The following is a 17,927-nucleotide window of genomic DNA, read 5'->3' on the forward strand; positions in this document are numbered from 1 at the left end:
GTAAACCCATTGCTTTTAAAGCCATTAGTCGACTTTACTTAAGAAAAGTGAGTAAACCCATTGATTTAAAGCGATTAGTCGACTTTACTTAAGAAAAGGGATTAAAATATAATAATATAATATGATATAATATATATAATATAATATAATATAATATAATATAATATAGTTTATTCAGTAAGATATCTTTTTTTAAAGTATGATCATTGCATAAATATAAGATAAAATAAAATATAATTTCACTTGGGAAATGTTATGTTGCAAGAAATGCAGGTTTTATTGCAATACTCTAGAACAATAATGCATATTTCCCCAGTATCGTGCTGCTCTAATGTAAAAACCAGCTGGCTGATTCTCATTGGACGTTTCCCTTCAAACATCATTTACTGCAGAAGATATATGTGTGTCGGTCTGTAGTGGTTGGAGCACACCAAGGCTCAAGGATGAAGGCGATGAAATTTTGATTGGTATTATACAGTGCTGATCATAAATCACCCAAAGAGCACATCAGTCGTCAAGATTTACAGTCGTTGTGTGTTTGGGAGTGTGTGCTAGATTAGTTTACAGAGGCGTTTTGTGTCAGTAATTCGTAGTGAGTCTGTGTTTTGCAATGAACAAAACTGATTTACTAATCACATCACTGGACTTTCCTCACATGACGTGCAAGACAATCACAGCTTTTGCTAATTTTATGTCGATTTATTGCTCACGCTTAGTAAGTAATGCATGTTGTGTGCTGTTTTACAGGTGGGAAGGAGAATAAGATGCCCATCCTGATCTCGAAGATCTTCAAAGGACTGGCAGCGGATCAGACGGAGGCTCTTTACGTTGGAGATGCTATTTTATCGGTAAACGGCAACGATCTCAGAGAAGCAACTCACGATGAAGCTGTTCAGGCCTTGAAGAAAACCGGCAAGGAGGTCATTCTGGAAGGTAAGACTGGTTTTAAAGAGAAGCTGCGTCTGAAATATATTTTAAAGAGCCCCTATTTTGCATTAAAAAGGTCATTTTTTGGTTTTAGGGGTCTCCAACAACAGGCTGATATGTGTGCAAAGTCACTTTCATTGTTTTATAATCTGCATTTATTTTTACCTAATTATCCCAGCGACTCCCATATGAATCGTTCAGTGAATCATTTGTTCCCAAACCCGTCCTTAGCGCGAAGCTAATCTGCACTGATTGGTCCGATGACCTAGTCTGTTGCGATTGGTCGACTGCGTTCAGCACCAGACAAAGAGAAAAGCCCACCATGGCTATGAAATAGCAGCCAGAGTGTATGTGAGAGCCCAATGCAGGAATGCAATAAAGCAATGCCGTTAAACACCAGCATATACTTTACTCTTAACCCTAACCCCAAGTAATAACAACAACACACATTCAGTATTAATCCACACAGTGGCAAAAGCTGAACTATTTTAAACTTGACCACGCCGCGTGTAGGAATGGCTGATGGTGGACGTAGCAAAAACAAACAGCAGAGGATCTCCAGCTCAGAAACGCACTTAAATCAGTGAAGGAAGAAGCATGTGTCATGTTTTTCACGTGGTTTTGGGCGCAATATGTGAACAGCTCCTTACAGATTTAACCTGAGAAATACAGTGCAAGCACTGATCTATAATAGAACGTGATTACAGGCCCACAGGGTGATTATAATGAGGGTTGGGGCGCCTAGGGCGGCAGAATAGTGAGGGTGGCATCTGCGAACCTCCCAGTCCTCAATTTCATCTGCGACACCCACCCACTCACTCCTGGTCTTCAATTTTATCCGTGAATGGCTCACTTTCTTTTTCACTTTCGGGTTGAGGATGGAGTGATTGCTGTTCGCCTAAAGAGCTAGTTCAGCTTGCTCCGGCCCTGATTACAACTTATAACACACAATTAAACACATATTTTGCAAACTACATAAAACGAGGAAATCTTAATGACACTTGCGTGTTATGATCCGGAGGAAGAAGAAACTGGTCCATATGTACTGTAAAAGTTACAAAGTTCCTGTCAAAGTCTGACAAAGTCCCATAGTCTCTGGTGCTCCTTCAGTAGCAAACAGCCAGCGAATCCTGCGCTGCAGCGTAGTTTATTGTATCAAAAACCTGAAAATGACAGGAGCAAACACAGCTCACGGTTGGCTATACTGTGGTGTTGTTGTGAAAATGAACTTTAACACTCAGCCTCAGCCGAATCTCCATCTGTCAATGATCGTCAGGAAAACAGGAAATCTTAATGACACTTGCGTGTTATGATCCGGAGGAAGAAGAAACTGGTCCATATGTACTGTAAAAGTTACTGACAAAGTCCCTGTCAAAGTCTGACAAAGTCCCATAGTCTCTGGTGCTCCTTCAGTAGCAAACAGCCAGTGAATCCTGCGCTGCAGCGTAGTTTATTGGATCAAAAACCTGAAAATGACAGGAGCAAACACAGCTCACGGTTGGCTATACTGTGGTGTTGTTGTGAAAATGAACTTTAACACTCAGCCTCAGCCAAATCTCCATCTGTCAATGATCGTCATCTTCGCGTCATGATCAGTCCCGTGATCCCCCGTGCCTCCGCTAGTGTGTGGAGGGAAATCGCTTGCACATTTTACCAGAACTGAAACTACATATTTGGTGATGTACCATATGAACATCGATGCGATCAAACAAAAAATACGAACCCGACTTGATTCGTTTATTTGATTCTGAGTCAAACAGTTCACTAAAGAATCAATAGTTTTAAAGGGCACATAGTTTTCCCCTTTTTATGATTTAATATAAGTATTAAGGTTGTTCTGAGTGTGCCAGTTTAGGTTCAGTTCAACACACAGTTCAGATTTTTTTTATTATGATATGTTCAAAAGTGTTGTGTTGTGGGCGTGTACACAGCTTGCTGTTTTTGGGGCGTGTTGCTTCACGTGAAAATTAGTTTTGGCTTCCCGCCCAACGTAAGGGGGCGGAGCCAAGAGCTCCTATGCTCGCACGCACACTGAATAAACTTTGACTGAGGCACCTGAGGCGAGGCAGTGGCGCAGTGGGTAGCACGTTCGCCTCACAGCAAGAAGGTCGCTGGGTCGCTGGTTTGAACCTTGGCTCAGTTGGCGTTTCTGTGTGGAGTTTGCATGTTCTCCCTGCCTTTGCGTGGGTTTCCTCCGGGTGCTCCTGTTTCCCCCACAGTCCAAAGACTTGTGGTACAGGTGAATTGGGTTGGCTACATTGTCCGTAGTGTATGAGAGTGTGTGTGAATGTGTGTGTGGGTGTTTCCCAGAGATGGGTTGCGGCTGGAAGAGTATCCGCTGCGTAAAAACTTGCTGGATAAGTTGGCGGTTCATTCTGCTATGGCGACCCCGGATTAATAAAGGGACTAAGCCGACAAGAAAATCAATGAATGAATGAGGCACCGATGTGCTGCTCGAAGCCGCAACATGGCACACCAGACACTCTCAGTGGTGCGGCAGAAACATGAAGTGTCCCGAATTGTCGCGCTATGCAGGGCCATGCATTCCAGAAATCCAAACACAGGCCTGCACCAGGGCAAAAACAACGGCGCCCAGCCGCCGACCCAAAGTGCTGTCGCGTGCCCAGAACTCTGAAATGCACGGCGCCGCACCACGCAGAGGCGCGCTTCTGGTTTGCGACCTGCAGGCAAGTTTGTTATTTTATTTCCAATGGAGAGACGCGCACATGAGGCAACGCGCTTGCACTTTTCCAGCTGCACCTAGATCACAGGGAGCTTCTGTGTTCGCGAGAAATGCAAACAGCTAAAGTTTAAGGTAGGCGTAATGAAAAGTGCACATGTTTGCAAACCTACTTAAAGTTACAAACAATAATTCCGATTAGATGGATAATGTGGAGAATGTTGATCTTGTGTTGAGCCCAATGAGCCTTACATCTAAAAATAGAGCAAGGGTGTTCCTTTAGTGATATCGCTTTGACTCACACGCTGAAAGTGGTAGACGTGAAACGATAAACTGAGGATATAAAGACGTGCCTGTCAATCAATATTGGTGGGCGGGGGATCGCACTCCTACCCTTAAGTTGCGTTCGGTCTGAAAACAGCTCTAATTGGCCCTCCGTTTTTATGTTGTTAAATTGGAAAAAAAAGGACTGAGTGTGTTTATATCACCCCAATATGACGGTCTATACACTATATATAAACACTTGTCTGTCCAAACAGCTTGAAAAGTAGATTTTTCACCATAGGCGCCCTTTAAACATGCTGCACTTGTAGATTTAAACCTCAGCAGAATGTTTTCATTTACTTAGAGCTTTATTTACTTAAACTTTATTTACCTTGTGACTATTTGAAAAGTATGTTGTACTTAAGGTGCATCCAAAGTTGAATACTTATGCAGTAATCTAGTATAAATAGTAGCGCTGCACAATATATCGCAAAGTATCGTTATCGTGATAATAGTCGTAATAGATAATAGTCGATGATGTGTGTGATCAATTACTTTTATTTTTATGCATTGGTTGTTTATCTAAGTTTGACTAATCAAATCAGGCCTTACTATCTTTAGCTCCGCCTCCCCAGTAGTTTCTGTTCTGCTATTGGTTGGAGCCCAAAGGTGAACGCAGAGCTGAAAATAAACACGAATATTGGGAAAATGAAGACAGCCAATCAGAGTCAGAATATGTGCTGAGGTTTTTTTATAGTGTTTTAATGATTTAGGGCCCTATCATACACCTGGTGCAATAAGACGCAAGATGTGTTTGGCGCGATTTGTTGCTATTTTCAGACCAGCACAACTTTAATTTTCACGTTTTGTGCCACGTTGCCATTCTTTCATTTTCTTATCGGCTTAGTCCCTTTTTAATCTGGGGTCGCCACAGCGGAATGAACCGGCAACTTATCAGCACGTTTTTTTAAGCATCGGATGCCCATTTGAGCTGCAACCCATCTCTGGGAAACATCCTTACACACTCATACATTTACTTATTATTCAAACTTATTATTTGTTGTTCCTAAAACTTGGATAGGCGACAAGAGTTTTGTCAGGTAGCGTAAATATTATTTATATTCACAAAAATATACACAAATATAATTAATAAATATGACATTTCACTTTAGATGTGATTGATTGTGAATAATCGCTTGGCAGAAAAACAAAACAATAAAACAAAGCGTATCAAGAATATTCTGAAAACCTTGTGCATCTCTCTCTCGCTATTATTTCAGTGCTAAAACACCTTTAGCAGTAAATAATGGTCAGAAATAAAACGACAGGACAGACACTGATCTCATCATAATTACAAATTCAAAACTGGTAATCGAGATCTTAAAAGACCTGAGAGCAGCATTACATGCAAACAGCGTCCGCTCCTGCATCACTGCCTCTAAGAGCTTCTTAAAGAGGATAAAACGCTGATATGGCATTAATGGCATTATGGGTCTCTCTCACGCACACACACTCTCTCTCACGCACACACACACATACTCATAAAAACTATACAGCCCATCTTCCATTATGCACTCCATCAAGCCTTTTAAAGATGTGCATCGCTGTAATTATCATTCACTGATACACTCGTCCTCTATTTCAGCAGCAAACATTATTGAGGTCTCACGGCTTCCCAGATGAACACTTGATGTCAAAAGGCTGCTGACCTCTGCAGGAACAGCATGATGAGCTAAAATGGGAAAGTTTTATAGGGTTTGAAGGTCTTGAATACTTTAATCTTTAGCGTGCTGACAGACAGGCCTTCACTTACACTGAATTAACTCCCTCGCTCTCACTTTGAGCCAAAAACTGAAGCTCTTTATTTGGTCAATGACACACAAAAGGTAGTGCTGCGTGATATATAGACTGATTGGAGAACTGCATCGAGTACGCTGTAGCTAATTAAGAGGTGGCTCAGTGGTAAGCACTGTGGCCTCACAGCAAGAAAGTCGCTGGTTTGAGTCCTGGCTGGGCCAGTTGGCATTACAGTGTGGAGTTTGCATGTTCTCCCCGTGTTGGTGTGGGTTTCCTCCGGGTGGTTTTCCCCACAGTCCAAACTCATGCGCTATAGGGGAACTGATGAACTAAATCGACTGTAGTGTAGGAGTGTGTGTGTGAATGAGTGTGCATGGGTTTCCCAGTGATGGGTTGTGGCTGGAAGGGCATCCACTGTGTAAAATTTTTTGCAGTGTACTAGTATCTTGAAAAAATATCTAATAAAATATACTGTGCTGTCATCATAGCAAAGATAAAAGAAATCCGTTATTAGAAATGAGCTATTAAATCTGTTTAAACTGTGTTTTAAGCATCTTTACTGTAGGAAAAAAAGTCCTTCAGTCAAGAGCAGCGAGTGGATTTTGTCCTTTTGTTGTTTGATTAATAATAAAAACAGCAGCAGGGATATCGCACGCTGTCACTTTAAGAATAGTGCGGCTCTGATATGGTTTCTCTTTCACGTGTCCTTTGATTCTCAACTTGTTTGTTTATTACACAAATGAGGATTAATATGAATAATCACTAAACACCGCGCATGTATTTGACCATTAAAGCGCTCACGTTAAGATGGCGTTAGATTTGCGTGTGCTATGCTGTCTGAGGCAAAGCGCGGACCGCACGCACACAGACACACACAAACACACACACAATACCTGTCTGAGGCTAAGCGCAGCGCGCAGCCACACAACAGTACGTGCTCTTTCGCACTTTTAAAAATATGAATGATGTTACATGTTACATGACAGCACATCTTTCAGTCACTTTCACGTGGAACTGGAAAGGAGGCGGTATATGATGGAATAATTGTTTATCTTGATTAATGGTTTTTCATAATCGTTATGAGCCGTAATCGAAATCGAAACTGGATTTTCGATTAATTGCACAGCCCTACAATACAGGGAATAAAGGCAAACAATTAGTCAATATACAGAATGTATGTGGTTGCATTAAATATTATCTTATCTTCGCGCTCAGCCAAAACACATTACCTGGGAACAAGTAATAGATTCAAAAGAACAAAGTCGGTAAATATTTTGTTAGATATAGACAACAAGATGATTTAAATACCATGTTAAACAAATATAGTGAGATTAGATCCAGCGGGAGATCCTTGATGAGCAGTCCGACGAGCACAGCTCTCATCTGGGTAGATAGGCTGCAGCGCTTGCCAGTGTGTGTGTGTGTGTGCTCATGTGATGTGCGTTTTCAGTGGTTTGTTGTAGATGGAGAGCTGTTCAGAAACACTAGTGTGGACGCGAATCGTTTTCATTCTTAAACGCCGTTTTAAAACAAAATAATAGTATATAATACTTAAATCTAAATAAATAATACAGATAATGATAAATTAATATACTCCTTCAGTTAAATTCAGCTCGGCAGATAACCATAGCATCAAGTACATAGACACAGTGGCACAACAACACATTACTGAGGGGTATGCGAGGTCTGACAAAATGTTATGGGCAAACTTTTTGTAACTAAATTGAAATAATTTTGAGCAAGAAACTTTACCAAAAGACCCGATGTATCATTATGATACATAATAAATGTATAAAAACATCTATATGGGAAAAAATAGATCTTGATATAAGGATTAATGAACATCTCAGTTCCAAAAAAATGGAATATTCTGACTCTTTGTTCATGTGTCAGTTTTAACAAGAGTTAAATTGTTTTATTAAAGAGTTAAGAATCATTATAATCAAGTATATAAAATGTGTAAAGGGGAATTTCTAATCCAAATATTATTTTCTATGTTATCTGAAATTTTTTGAGGTCTGTACTTACATGAACATAATTTTTGATCTCTCTTTTGGCAAATTAATTAATCAGTAACAAATAATAATAAATAAAGAAAAAAAAAATCTAAACATTTACATCTACTGTACATGAACACTTTACACTTGGCTGAGTGACTGCATGTTATTGTGTTAAATGATTTTGAATTAAAACTTGTGCGCCAACTAACGCAACTTATATTAAAAATAAATTAATAAAATACAATATTATAGTACAAAATGCAAAATAAAAAATTTTAACAAAATGCATTTATTTATTTTTATTAATTGAAACTTTTTTTTTTAAACATTTATTTGTGATGATTTTCTCAAGCTTTAACAAAACATTTTGTACATTTAAAGTTGTAACTTTCCCCCTATTTTCGAACATTGCCGCCGAAATAAATTAGCAAACAAATAAAATTAAAATACAATTACAACAGGAATAAATAAAAGTATAGCAAAATTGAAAATATTGTTAATAATAGTAAATAATTAAATAAATAAAAAAAAAATTATATATATATATATATAATAATAATAATAGTAAATTAATAAAAAATAAATAAATAAACTTAAAAAAAATTCAAATAAATAATTACCTACAGTACATGTTAATACAAATCAATATTCTGTTACATTTATAGTGGTCTTTTACATACATATCAAACTAAACCATATTGGTGATCACAGTTAAACCTGTTTGCACAGATTTATTTATATAAATCAGTTAAAGGAGAGATTCTTCCTTTTCCCAAAACATGTAATCATAGGTTGCCATGTCTCATAAAATTTTTGGACTGATCCCTTCATTAAATACTTAATTTTCTCTAATTTCAAATATAAAATCAGATCACACATCCACATTGACGCTTTAGGTGAAGCTGCTGATTTCCACTCAAGTAGTATTCTTCTCCTTGCTAACAAAGTAGCGAAGGCGAATACATTTTTTTCCTTGTTTGTCAACAATATATTGTGTTCTGGTACCCCAAAGATAGCTAACTCAACACTAGGTTTTATCTCTAAATTAAAGGCGTCATTTAATGTTTTAAATATTTGTGTCCAATAGTCACTCAACTTTTGACAAGCCCAGAACATATGGAAAAAGTCTGCCTTTTCACTTCTACATCGATCACACACCTCATCAATAGAAGGATATATTTTGGAGAGTCTACATTTTGTGTAGTAGGCTCGATGAATAATTTTAAATTGTATGAGATTGAGGCGTGCGCAGGAAGTGGATCCATTTACTCTACTCAGAGCCTCTTCCCATATATTATCAGGGATTTCCAATGTCGTTTGCCCACTTTCCTCTAATTCGGTCAATTAAAGCATCATTTGGAGACATGATAATCATGTATAATGCTGCAATTTGACCTTTAAGAGCAGTAGAAGATTGTAGAATTTTATCCAGCATTGAGGCTGGTGGTAAATCAGGAAAAGTTGAGCTCTGAGCTTGGACAAAGTGTCGGACCTGGAAATAACGAAATGGATTGGAATGTGCCAATTGAAATTTTTTGGAGAGGTCACTAAAATTAGCGAAGGTGTTGTCTATATAGAAGTCACAACATCTAGCCAGGCCTGCCTTCTGCCATTGAACATAATTGAAACTTTTAATAAGGATAATTTCCAAAATAGTTTTGGCACAATGGCGCCCCCCATGTGTGGCGCCCCTATTCGCTGCATATACTGCATACCCCCTTTTTGCGCCCCTGCATAGACAAAGTGTGTTTAATTAACCATTTTACACACAGTATAGCTTAAAAAAATTAATAATAATAAAAGATAAGATACATTTAAGTAATTAATCATAGTGACATATCAAGTAAGTCATCTTTATCATTAATTAGGACAATTCGCTGTATAAGAAAACCAAGTTCAAAACACCAAAGGTTGTGTTTTGTATTTGAGTGTAGTGTATTTTCTCCTGTGACGTTTGAATCTTTGTGACCTTCATATTCATTGATGATTAAATCCGTTGTTCACCAAAAGAAAGACGTCAGTTGTGAATTTCTGTCCTTTAACTGCATTATGTCTGTGCAAAATCACTGTTAAACGTCTGTTAATACGTCCCCCGCACTTTTAGAGACAGATCATTTAGAAACAGGTGATAAGGAATGTAAACCTTTGGATTTCATACAGCTCCCCCCCCCCCCCCCCCACTTTTAAAATGTCCACTACACCCCCACATCAGTGTGCTTGTGGCAAACTGTAAACTCGACATCAGCCTGATCTACAGACCAAAGTAAAGCAAATCCTTCTGATTCCTGATGTTAACAGCGTGTCCAAACAGGACGGGACACGACATGTTTACGATGTCAAATCAGTCCTGTGTTGCACAATGGAAGAGAAAATGCTGCATGATAAGACAAAACCCTCATTGTTGGCCTCTAAAGTTAATACTTCTATTCTGAAAGGATGCAATTAGTTGGGCAAAAGTGACAGTAAAGACTCAAATTCAAATAAACAACATCTTTAAAAACACAAAACAGGTTGTGTTTATGCAAAAAATCCTGATTTTTATTTTTATTTTTTCAGAATTCAGAAGCTTTATAGTAAAATATAAAGCAGCACAAGGGTTTTCAGCATTGATAATAATCAGAAATGTTTCTTAATCGCATATACAATTGAGCTTATTTAAAATGAGCTAAAAAAATCACAATTATTGAGTTTTTTAGGGACAACTTAATTGTTTTATGTTCACTCTACTTACATTTGTAAAAGCAATTAAGGTAATTACAAAGCATAATCAGAAAATGCGCTTAATACGCAAAAAATGCTTTAAAACACAGTTGTGTGGCAGCAGTATGTGAATATAACCAGCTTTTAATGATACAAATTAATTAAGTCTATTTTTTTTATTATCACAGTTCAGTCTGCAGAAACACTTTGATTGACATTCTCCCTTCCCATCAGAGAAGGAAAGCCCAGCTCACTAGTGACCATCTGTCCATCATTAGCATAGGACGGCCATTTTATTAGGTACACCTGACTAGTACTGTGTTGGACCCCCTTTTGCCTTCAGATCTGCTTTAATCCTTCATGGCAGAGATTCAACAAGGTGCTGGAAATATTCCTCAGAGATTTTCCTCCATATTGACATGATAGCATCACACAGTTGCTGCAGATTTGTCGGCTGCACATCCATAATGCCAATCTACCGTTCCACCACATCCCAAAGCTGCTCTATTGGATTGAGTTCTGGTGACTGTGGAGGCCATTTGAGTACAGTGAACTCATTGTCATGTTCAAGAAACCAGTCTGAGATGATTCACGCTTTATGACATGGTGTGTTATCCTGCTGGAAGTAGCCATCAGTATATGGAGACACTGTGCTCATAAAGGGATGGACATGGTCAGCAGCAATACTCAGGTAGGCTGTGGTGTTGTTGCTCATTTGGTACTAATGGACCCAAAGTGTGCCAAGACAATCTCCCCCACACCATTACACCACCACCTCCAGCCTGAACCATTGAAATAAGGCAGGATGGATCCATGCTTTCATGTTGCTGACGCCAAATTCTGACCCGAGCATCTGAATGTGTCAGCAGAAATGGAGACTCATCAGAGCAGCAACGCTTCTCCAATCTTCTATTGTCCAGTTTTGGTGAGTCTGTGTGAATTGTAGCCTCAGTTTGCTGTTGTTAGCTGACAGGAGCGGCACCCGGTGTGGTCTTCTGCTGCTGTAGCCCATCCGCCTCAAGGTTGGACGTGTTGTGTGTTCAGAGATGCTCTTCTGCAGAGCTCGGTTGTAACGAGTGCTTATTTGAGTTACTGTTGCCTTTCTATCAGCTGGAACCAGTCTGGCCATTCTCCTCTGACCTCTGGCATCAACAAGGCATTTGCGCCCACAGAACTGCCGCTCACTGGATATTTCCTCTTTTTCAGGCCATTCTCTGTAAACCCTAGAGATGGTTGTGCATGAAAACCCCAGTTGATCAGCAGTTTCTGAAATACTCAGAGCAACCCATCTGGCATCAACAACCATGCCACGTACAAAGTAAATCCCCTTTTTTTGTCCATTCTGATGCTTAGTTTGAACAGCAGCAGATCGTCTTGACCATGTCTACATGCCATAATGCATTGAGTTGCTGCCATGTGATTGGCTGATTAGAAATTTTCTTTAACAAGCAGTTGGACAGGTGTACCTAATAAAGTGGCCGGTAAGTGTAAGTAGTTGTTTTTGAATCTGCCACTATGCTGACACACAGGCATTTGTAGCTCCGCCCTCTTCTGAAAAGAGCACAATCCCATTTGAATTTAAAGTGACAGTGAACAAAACTCCACAATTAGATCTAAACCTAAAAGGATCGGTTTCAGAGAGTTATAAAACATTCACTTCATTTTATTTGATTTTTTTAAATGTTCAAAAAATAAAATAAAATTTTAATGTCATTAACTCTTTATATACAGTGTGGAATTCTATATTTACTGTAATAGTATGTGATGCAGAGCACTTAATGCAATAATACACACAAATACAGAAGATTGCATATTTAATATAATTTTTGCAAATAAAATATGATGCAAATTGAAATATGAGATGCAAGATGCACTTTGCAGATCATCCAAGTATTCAATGCATGCCTAATATTCACAAACTGTATACAGTATAGGGTAAAAATAGTGTGCTATTCTGAAGAGAGACCCCACCCTGCTGCTCTCCTGAGACTGGCTTCATTCCAGTCAAGATCTTTTTGTGGCCAAATTGAATATTTGCACTCAACTAAATTAAAATCATAAGCGCCTCCAGCTGTTTTTATGGCTTCCAGTCATGCAGCAGAACTTAAACTGTATTTCAAGGATGATGAACTTAATTCTGGAAATCTTTTCTCTCTTTTCACCGCATGATGATGTTGAGACTAAACTTGAAGTATGACAAAAAGCATGTTTTATTTATTGCTTTATGTATATTCTAAATGCCAAATAAATACTTTTAAATAGCAGTAGCAAAGTCTCAGCAACTTCCAGTTCGCGCAGACTCGGTCACGAAACACCAGAACACATTATTAGAGATGTTGACAGTGTGTCCCACGCTGCTATAAACATTATTAGGACACATGTATTTAGCTCAAAGGTGAAAATTGGTTTGAAAAGAAATTTAAAAGCTACGTAACGGTAGTTAGATACTTGCGTGAATTCCAGCGTGTAGACTGGATGTCTGTACCGGCCAGTACAACGTGATGCCTTTGAGCTTTCAGCATTAATTCCATAGACTGTAAAATATATGGACGTAGTTTCCGTGACGTCACCCATAGGTTTCTGAAGAGCGCAAAAGAAGCCACAAGTAGGCGCGGCCAACCGTCACCATTTTGGTCACGCGTCATCACACCCACGGCGGGATACCAAACAAGGGCAAAGAGGCGGAGAGTGAGCGGAGCTACAGACACCTGCTAGCATTTAGCTTGGACCTGGTTCAGACACACTTTACTTTGGGATAAACGCTTAATACTTTATCACTTGTGACTCGTTTGTATTCTGACCACTTGTGCTTGGTTGTACACTATATCAATAAAGTGTTTAGACTTTTAAAAACACTGCTGTAATACATTGAGCCACTAAACATTGTTCTTATGACGTTTTTCAACAGGAGGAAAACGCGAATTACTTACAAACACTTCAGATATAGTCTGTGTTAGTTAATGTAAGACTATTGATAAAATCCAACATAACACTGTATGACAACGCTTCAGACGACTGTTCTAGAGCCCACAGCTAATCAATCTGACAGATTCTGGAGTGCATTACAGCTCTAAATATAAATATAAACGATAAATGATCTTAAATAAAACAAATACATGTATAGAGATGGTAGATAAGTATATAACTTTACTCACATGGGAAACGGAGGCCACGTGAATGGTTTGTGAGCACAATTAAGTGCACTCAGCATGCCATGCCATCTAATAATTGTAGGAAACAAGTCCAAAAGGCAGTTGACTGTGTAAAGCCACATAAAACAACACAGAAATACGATAAATATGCCGAGTTCAGTGGCTAATCTGCAGGATTCAGCTGAGGTGACGTGACATCGACCAGCGAGACCTAACTGTCACTCAAGTGGCCACTCCCTTAATTATGCAAACTTAATATAACTTAATATAAAGGAAACGGATGAGTTATTAAAAAATTCACCCCCTCACAGTTGTCATGAAGGGTAATATTACCTGTATTAACCAAAATCTTTTTTTGTACCAGGCTGTAAACACCTTTTTTTCTGCTGTAAAGTTGGCCATTCTAACAGTGGGCTCAATTGAAATTTGCTCTGTTTTGGAGCCAGGAGCGGCCAGGACTAGCGGAATTTCAGATGAATTGCAGTTTTAGTTACTTCCGTATTGGCTTCCTGAGAGAGAGCGGGAGGTTGCCGCTTGATTAATTCATGAGAAAGACTTTCCAGACAGCCAATCAGTGCGCTCTATTGTGAACTTCATTAATATGCATGATAGCTTCTAGAGGTGTGAACCTATACTGGTCTCATGGTTCAGTTCAGTTACAATTATCATGCCATCGATTCGGTTCAATTCGACATCACGGTGCATTGACGATGCTTTCCATACACAGTGTTATATTTTGGGGTGAGGCTAAAACAAGCTGTATTAACACACAGACACACAGCACCACACTGTCTTTCATTCACACACATACACAAACATAGGCCCCGTTTACACTAATGCGTTTTCGTTTTACAATGCAGAGTTTTGCTACGGTTACACCATCCGTCCACACTACGCCGGAGTTCTCGAGCGCCGAAAACGGAGCGTTTTGAAAACGCTGGAGAGGCCGTTTTCATTCTTAATCGCTGCTGCTCCGTCTTAGTGTGGATGAGGGAAAACGGAGACATCTGAAAACGGAGGCGGGGCTGCTGAGATTAGCTTCCTGATTGGGGCTTTTGTGTCATTGCGTATCCTTCCCTTATTCGTCAAGCCCCTATCACATGACTATAACACATGGCTTTGACGCTAACGGAAGACAGTACTGTAAACAACAACATTGGCACAGAAATGGGAGCGTTGTGTCCACTATTGTCTGTTTTAGGCGCCATTGTGCAGTTATTCATTACGTTTAGTAACAACTCGACCTCGTCGTCTGTCCACAAAAATACCTCTCTTGCTTTCTTTGCCATCGTGTTTAATGTTCAAACGGCGTTTGTTGCCTAACAATAACCAAATGCCGAGCGAGACGCATGCTTTCTGTTTATACTAGAACACGCATGCCCTGAGTGCGCGAATGGTCACGTGATATTCGTTTTTGGTGGCGTAGTGTGGACAGAGATATGTTCAGAGACGCTAGGTAAAACGCTGTGGACGCGGATTGTTTTTGATCTAAAACGCAGTTTTAAAACTAAAACACACTAGTGTAAACGGGGCCATAGACAGCACCAAACGATAATAAACAAACACACACACACACACACACACATACTTAAGCACTCGCAATATGCGTTTTGTTGGGAGATGTTCGCGCTGAACGGGGCAAAAAAAAAAACGAAAAAAAGAAGCAGTTTTCCGACGGTCCCTTACTGAGAACTCCACTCATTGCGTTCTCTCCCAGCTAAACGCATATTGCGAGGGCTTAAACGGAGCAGTGCTCGTAATGTTGAGCGAAAAAAAAAAAAAGAAAAGAAAAGGACTGTAAAACATAACCATCTTTGTCTTTTTGTAGGAAACACACTTTAGATCTTTTTAGGGTAAGAGGTTTTTGAGTTATTGCCGTCTATAACTGAATGTGTCAGGAATATCGAAAACAAAACCAACTTAACCCCGCTTATTTCTGGCGCCCCCCTGGATGTACAGTGCCCTTGTCGACAAACGACAAGCGACAGACCGGAAGTCATTCATATCCAATGGAGAGCAGTCCGGGAGCTGCGTGGAGTTCCGATCATCTCCGTATGCGGAAAATTCGGATCCGAATTGAGCTGCGGATCCGTTGAAATATTTGAACTCCTGCGACTTGACCATATGCGACCTGCCGACTCGATATGATGTATTCCAGTGTTGTCCAAGCAGATCTGTGCGCGCGAGATGAGAAATAGCAGTTTATTTGGTTATTTTTTAAATTATAAAAAGTCTATATTAAAAAAACTTTTCTGTTCATTAATGTTAGTGAGAAAGTAATAAAATATATATTTTTAATGTTGTCTCCACATTCCCTTTAATAGTTTCCAGTATTCATTCATCCATTAAACTATGTAAACGCACAGAGAATAAAGGCTCTTGCTTTTGCCCTCCTTTATTTCGAACACCAGCTTCTCCCCCGTGGTGCACGACAACAATGAAAATACTGTGGGGGCGTATTCAGAGAGTCGTGTCCAAATGTCGTGTGCAATGGAAAGGCGGCTTTAGCATTTGCCTATACTGCCTATGCCCAGTGGCGTAGGGGGGCCCCGCGTGATTAGGGGGCCCCGCGTCGTCGCGATTTTCAATAAACTGTTGGGAACAACTGTGGTCGGAACCAAAGTTCACAGGTCTGTGTTCTCTGAACACCTCTCAAGCGGTGGACTACTTCATTCTGATTGCTTGCCGCCAATGTTGCCAACTTAGCGACTTTGTCACTAGATTTAGCGACTTTTCAGACCCCCTAGCGACAAATCTAGCGACTTTTTTGTGTGTTATTGGAGATTTTTTTTAGACTGTCATTTGTCCATACTGTACCGTCCCTACTCTTCTCAACGAGCTGTGTGTGATGCCGCCGACCCCTCTCCCGCCTCACAGCACTGACAGTCGGCCCAGTCAGTCCTCTACAGCAGCCTCTCCCACCTGCAGCCCGAGAGCAGATCACGCCTCTGCGTACCGACGACAAATGATTTAGCACAGGCAGTGTGAAGGTATTTCCCTTGTACAGTCTAACCGATCTACTTCTACTTTATTTTAACAATTTATTTGGACCGTTTATTCTTTTCTTGTTCACAATCACAGATATTTTAGTGACAGTTTCTGAACTTGTCTGAGTTTATTTCAAATGAGAGATTGCTGCACATTCACTAACGTTACACATCTATAATGACATACTGTATTCAAACAGCAATAAATTTAGTTAAATAAACATGCTTATATAAAGTGTAGTGCAATTATAAATGCCCCTTTATTAACCATAGGCTGTTAAACAGAAACGGTAGAACGTGATGACGTCAGTGATATGCAAATTGACGTGTGACGTATCCCCCCCCCCTTCATCAGGGGGCCCCGTCAGCGATCACTGCAGGGGGGCCTCCGCATTTTGCGCTACGCCACTGCCTATGCCACGGGTCGGCCCTGAGTTGGCTCCTGACGCCCCATTCACACGGGGCTTCAGCATCAACGCTTGACTGAAGGCGTGTCTGAAGTTGGGGCTATAGTGGGTTATTTATTGAGAAATGTATCTGTATGACATGGGCCTGTTGGTTAGAGCAGTGGTTCTTAAACTGTGGTAAGTGTAGCACTAATGGTACGCAGGCTTCCTTCTAGTGGTGCGCAGAGGAATCCAATATGTCATATGTACATGCAACATATATTTCATGCCAATATTTATGACGTCCAATCAACATTTCCAGGTTTTGTTGAACAGGTTAACACTTTACATTAAAGTTCAGGAGTTTTTTTGTTGTTGTACTTTTTAAGAACTGTAGCCTACCCTTTTTAATTAACTTTTAAAAGCATGTTTTAATTTAAACGTTGACATTTTATTTATTTTTAATTTTTTTTAGACACAGTTACTGTTAATGTTCAAACTATTTATAGAGTTTAAAGTGGCTGAAAATAATAATAATTTTCTTATTAATAGTAGTTTCAAGAGTTCACCCTTAGCTGATGATTGATAGTAAAGCTAGTTTGGCGTGCTCTCCTGGGAGAGAGCCCTGAGCTTATAAGATCCCCGAGCCCTGGGCTCCCTCCCATTGCAAGGCGAGAGGGGAGTTTGAGCTCAGGTAGATCTCGATGACTCCCCTTCTTGCTTGTTGTAGCTAAGTGTCAGATATGGATGCTGAAGGTGTACTCAGAGTTTAGCTAAAATATTTTGGATTAAGAAGATATTAAGATGAGAAAAGTCTGGTTATTTATAGTTAATAACCAAGGATCATTAAGGATCGTCTGATAGGATAATCAGTTATTAGCTGAAGTTGGAACAGCTGTAAACAATCATAAGCATGTGATCCTCTCGAAAATTTGTTTATAAAAAAACTTCACTAACCTGCCACATTTTTAAACTGTCAGAGCTGTAGCTGTTTTACTGGGCCTACTACGCAACTTGATTTCAATACCAGTCTT

General features: G+C 39.7%; 1 protein-coding gene and 1 long non-coding RNA gene across 7 annotated transcripts in view; both read left to right on the forward strand.

Annotated features, from left to right (window-relative positions):
• Positions 1 to 17,927, forward strand: part of snta1 (syntrophin, alpha 1) — a 55,419-nt gene that overhangs the window by 10,480 nt on the left and 27,012 nt on the right. For all 6 annotated transcript variants that reach the window (XR_015494331.1, XR_015494332.1, XR_015494333.1 and 3 more), the window contains exon 2: positions 748 to 933. Coding sequence is in view for 1 of the 6 variants with exons in the window: in XM_087258197.1 (XP_087114323.1) it covers positions 748 to 933 (186 nt within the window). In the remaining 5 variants the exon portion in view is untranslated. The remainder of the gene's footprint in view (positions 1 to 747; positions 934 to 17,927) is intronic.
• On the forward strand, positions 5,283 to 15,289 carry LOC147836543 (uncharacterized). The gene is made up of 4 exons (XR_015494395.1): positions 5,283 to 6,696; positions 9,603 to 11,465; positions 11,575 to 12,904; positions 14,071 to 15,289. It is a non-coding gene; the product is annotated as an uncharacterized LOC147836543 (long non-coding RNA).

The sequence above is a fragment of the Danio rerio genome, chromosome 6 (assembly GCF_052040795.2).
Source record: "Danio rerio strain M-AB ecotype USA chromosome 6, GRCz13ab, whole genome shotgun sequence".
Taxonomy (NCBI): Eukaryota; Metazoa; Chordata; class Actinopteri; order Cypriniformes; family Danionidae; genus Danio; species Danio rerio.